Source organism: Mytilus edulis, chromosome 12 (assembly GCF_963676685.1).
Source record: "Mytilus edulis chromosome 12, xbMytEdul2.2, whole genome shotgun sequence".
In the NCBI taxonomy this organism is placed as follows: domain Eukaryota; kingdom Metazoa; phylum Mollusca; class Bivalvia; order Mytilida; family Mytilidae; genus Mytilus; species Mytilus edulis.
Window position 1 is genome coordinate 28,790,902 of NC_092355.1, and position 3,548 is coordinate 28,794,449.

The following is a 3,548-nucleotide window of genomic DNA, read 5'->3' on the forward strand; positions in this document are numbered from 1 at the left end:
GAGCCCAAAATCTGATGTATGACAAAAACATAAAATTCTATCAACTTAGGAAAACAATTCCAGTATGAACACAATATGTTGAACAAATGATTCAAGTATAACACAACCCTATACAAAATATTTGACGTTTCAAAACAAAGCATTATGATTAATTTTTAGTTATTTTTTTTTTTATATCGGATGAATATGAGCAATTCAATGCTTTAAGAGTTTAGAATAATGGGATTATGAAATATACTTTATTCCTGTTAATTTTGATTAGCTTTTCAATGCTATAATTTAGTTTTTGATTTGGTGTAAGAGGCATATATTGTCTGAATGCGTATCTATTGTGGTGTTTCTCTTTGTGGTTAATGCTTTTTTCAAGGAACACAGCTGGTTTTCCAAAAAAAAAAAAAACAGATACATTGAACGTTAAAGAAATTATCAAAAATCATGAATCATTAATTCTCATTCTTTTTTGAAATATGATATAAAAGTGACCAAGGTCCCATTGACCATGTTGACGTTAATTCTTATCTGTTATAGGTTATTGTGCGACATCATTTTTGCAACCAATAAGCAGATGTCAAAGGGATCATATCATTGCCATCAATTTTTCAATCTATAAAATCACATCCTTTATCTATAAGTAACTGTGCTATATTTGTATTTCCTACCCTCCTAGCAGCTGTAAGAGGTGTGTTTCCCATGCCATCAACCTGGTTAATATCACATCCTTTATCTATAAGTAACTGTACTAACTTCTCATTTCCACTGTTACAAGCAGCTGTCAGAGGTGTCTCATTCAAACCGTCAACCTTGTTAACGTCACATCCTTTATCTATAAGTAACTTTACTATCTTCTCTTTTCCGTTGTCACAAGCGGCTGTAAGAGGTATCTCATCCCAACCGTCAACCTGGTTAACGTCACATCCCTTACCTATAAGTAACTGCACTATCTTCTCATGTCCACTGTTACAAGCGGCTGTCAGAGGTGTCTCAGATATATTGTTAACCTGGTAAACGTCACATCCTTTGTCTAACAGTAACTGTACTATCTTCTCATTTCCACTGCTACAAGCGGCTGTCAGAGGTGTATCAGACCATTGTCCAATCTGTTTTACATCAAATCCTTTATCTATAAGTAACTGTACTGTCTTCTCATTACCATTGTTACAAGCGACTGTCAGAGGTATATCACCCATTATGTTATCCTCATTAACATCACCTCCTTTATCTTATATATTAGTAACTGTACTATCTTATCATGTTCATTGTAACACGCAGTTGTCAGAGGTGTATCTCTCATACCGTCAACACGATTAACGTCACCTCCATTATTTATAAGTAACTGTACTAACTTCTCATGTCCACTGTTACAAGCAGCTGTTAGAGGTGTATGGTACGAATATCCTTCATCTAAATCAATATTTTTGGAAATAAAGTATTCAACTATTTCATAATATCCTCGGTAGCATGATGTTATCATGCTTTCTTTTATAATGTGATTATCAATGAAGTAATTATTGTCTAGTGACTACAATACATTAAGAAATAAAGCTCTGTAGTTTTCATGCTTCATCTGTGCCTTGCAAAAACATTGAATCAGTTTTCCTAATTGTAAATCATTTTTATTCTCCCAAAGTAATCATTTTCATACTTCCCTAATATTATTATGGTAAATTTTCCATATTTTTCATTGATCGATTCTAGCTGTGTCCGTTCATTAAAAACTTTAATATCTGTGTGACATAATATACATCTGACAAATGCATCATTATTACCGAAATAACAACACAAAAAATCAAACATTTGGTCATGTATAACCTTATACTGTTTTTTTTTGTTTTCTGTAAGTAAGTTCCAACTAAGCGGTCACCTTCTTCATTAAACTAATAAATGTATTACGACCTATTGTACAGATTTCAAAACAATGTTTCAAGACTTTGTTTTATCTATGGTATTATTTTCATTATAAATATCAAGGCTTGACTCCTCAATAATGCCATTGTGAATAAAACATAAAAATAGTGTGCAATATTTGTACGGGGCAATTGATTGTAACTTTTCCAATTCATTTTTATATGTTTCGTAAGGAGAGTGTAAAAAATCAGTCAAACAGAAGTTTTCATTTTTTGAATAGGGATAACACATCAGAGTTGTAAACGATTCTGACCGATCCTTTAAGAGCTGCATATTAGTTTCGATAACATACTTTGAACATATCGTTAATTTGTCCTCCTTTGAATATTTTACAGACAAGTTAAAGATAATCGGTGTAAAAACAGTACATGATGCACGGAATGTATCATCATTGTAAATATCTAATCGACATGTTGCTAATATATTTGTGTTCCCCTTTTCCAAAATCCGTAGTAAAGTTTCTTCATTTTTAAGCAAACGTTCAGTATCACGGACACTGAGTGTAAATGGTCCACAAATATCATCAATGACAAATAACTGCCCTACATCCTTTTTATAGTGATTAAGTATATCCTTGATTCCAGAACATGGAACTATACTATATTCCTCCTTGTTAAGTAGCTGTAAAGCAATATGATGCAGCAACATACTCTTACCAATACCAGATTCACCTATTATTAAACACTTATGTTTTGTTTCTATAATCTGTGAGACCTCTTTTACAGCAGGTGTTTCAACAAATATAACGGCTTGCTTTTTCCAAAACCCAATATCAAAATTGTGTGAATCTGAAAAAAAGAAGATAAAATTCACATAAAAAACAGGGAGATAATACCAAAGAAGCAATTAAAGCCATTAGTCAATATTGTACTATTGTGTGTTTTTGTCTTTTACTTTTTGAGCCATCGTGTGGTCAGTTTATTATCGACTTACTGTTTTTTTGTGATCGAATGTTTCTCTGTTTCTTTCGCCTCTCTTTTTGCCTCTTGTAACATATTTAAGTGATATATGTTGAAATTTTGAGGAAAAGGACAAAAACGGATGATTTCAAACTATCATTGTTGACAAACGTGAGATTATATCTTTTCAACAGTCAATTTAAATTACATACCAGTTACATACTTCTCTCCCTATTATGTCAATAACGTCATCATCCAAGGTCACGTTATACGGAATTAATAAACTCGGGTGTGCTTTTAACACAGTCACTTCTCTGACAGGTTTTGTAGAAGGACAACTGATTTAACATTTATATTCACACGTAGGTTAATCATAACAATGTGTATATACCAAATTCACTTACAATTGATTTTGTCAGCGGAATCCATGCATGCAGAACCTGGTTTATATTTTAATACGTGAGATTTGACATAGTTATGATTATTGATATACCATAGCTTTTTTGATAAAGAAAACAGTACCCACCTAGACATTCGCTCTTGTTATGTTTTTTCTACTAATTCCTCTGAAAATAAAAATGAATTAAACAATAACTTATCATTGAATTATTGTATATGTATCACATACAGGTGAATAAATCTTAAATTCAATAAAGATAACGGAGTACCACACATTTACTTACTAGTTTGTTTAACAAGAATTGATGAATTAAATTGTATATTGATAAATTGGGAAAAGCTGAT

At 31.8% G+C, this 3,548-nt stretch overlaps 1 protein-coding gene across 1 annotated transcript; it reads right to left on the bottom strand.

Moving 5' to 3' along the window:
• Window positions 1–599: 599 nt before the first annotated feature.
• LOC139497558 (homeobox protein Wariai-like) lies at window positions 600–1,187 on the bottom strand. The gene has a single exon (XM_071285788.1). It carries the CDS (start codon window positions 1,185–1,187, stop codon window positions 600–602), a length of 588 nt encoding a protein of 195 aa, XP_071141889.1.
• Window positions 1,188–3,548: the final 2,361 nt, after the last annotated feature.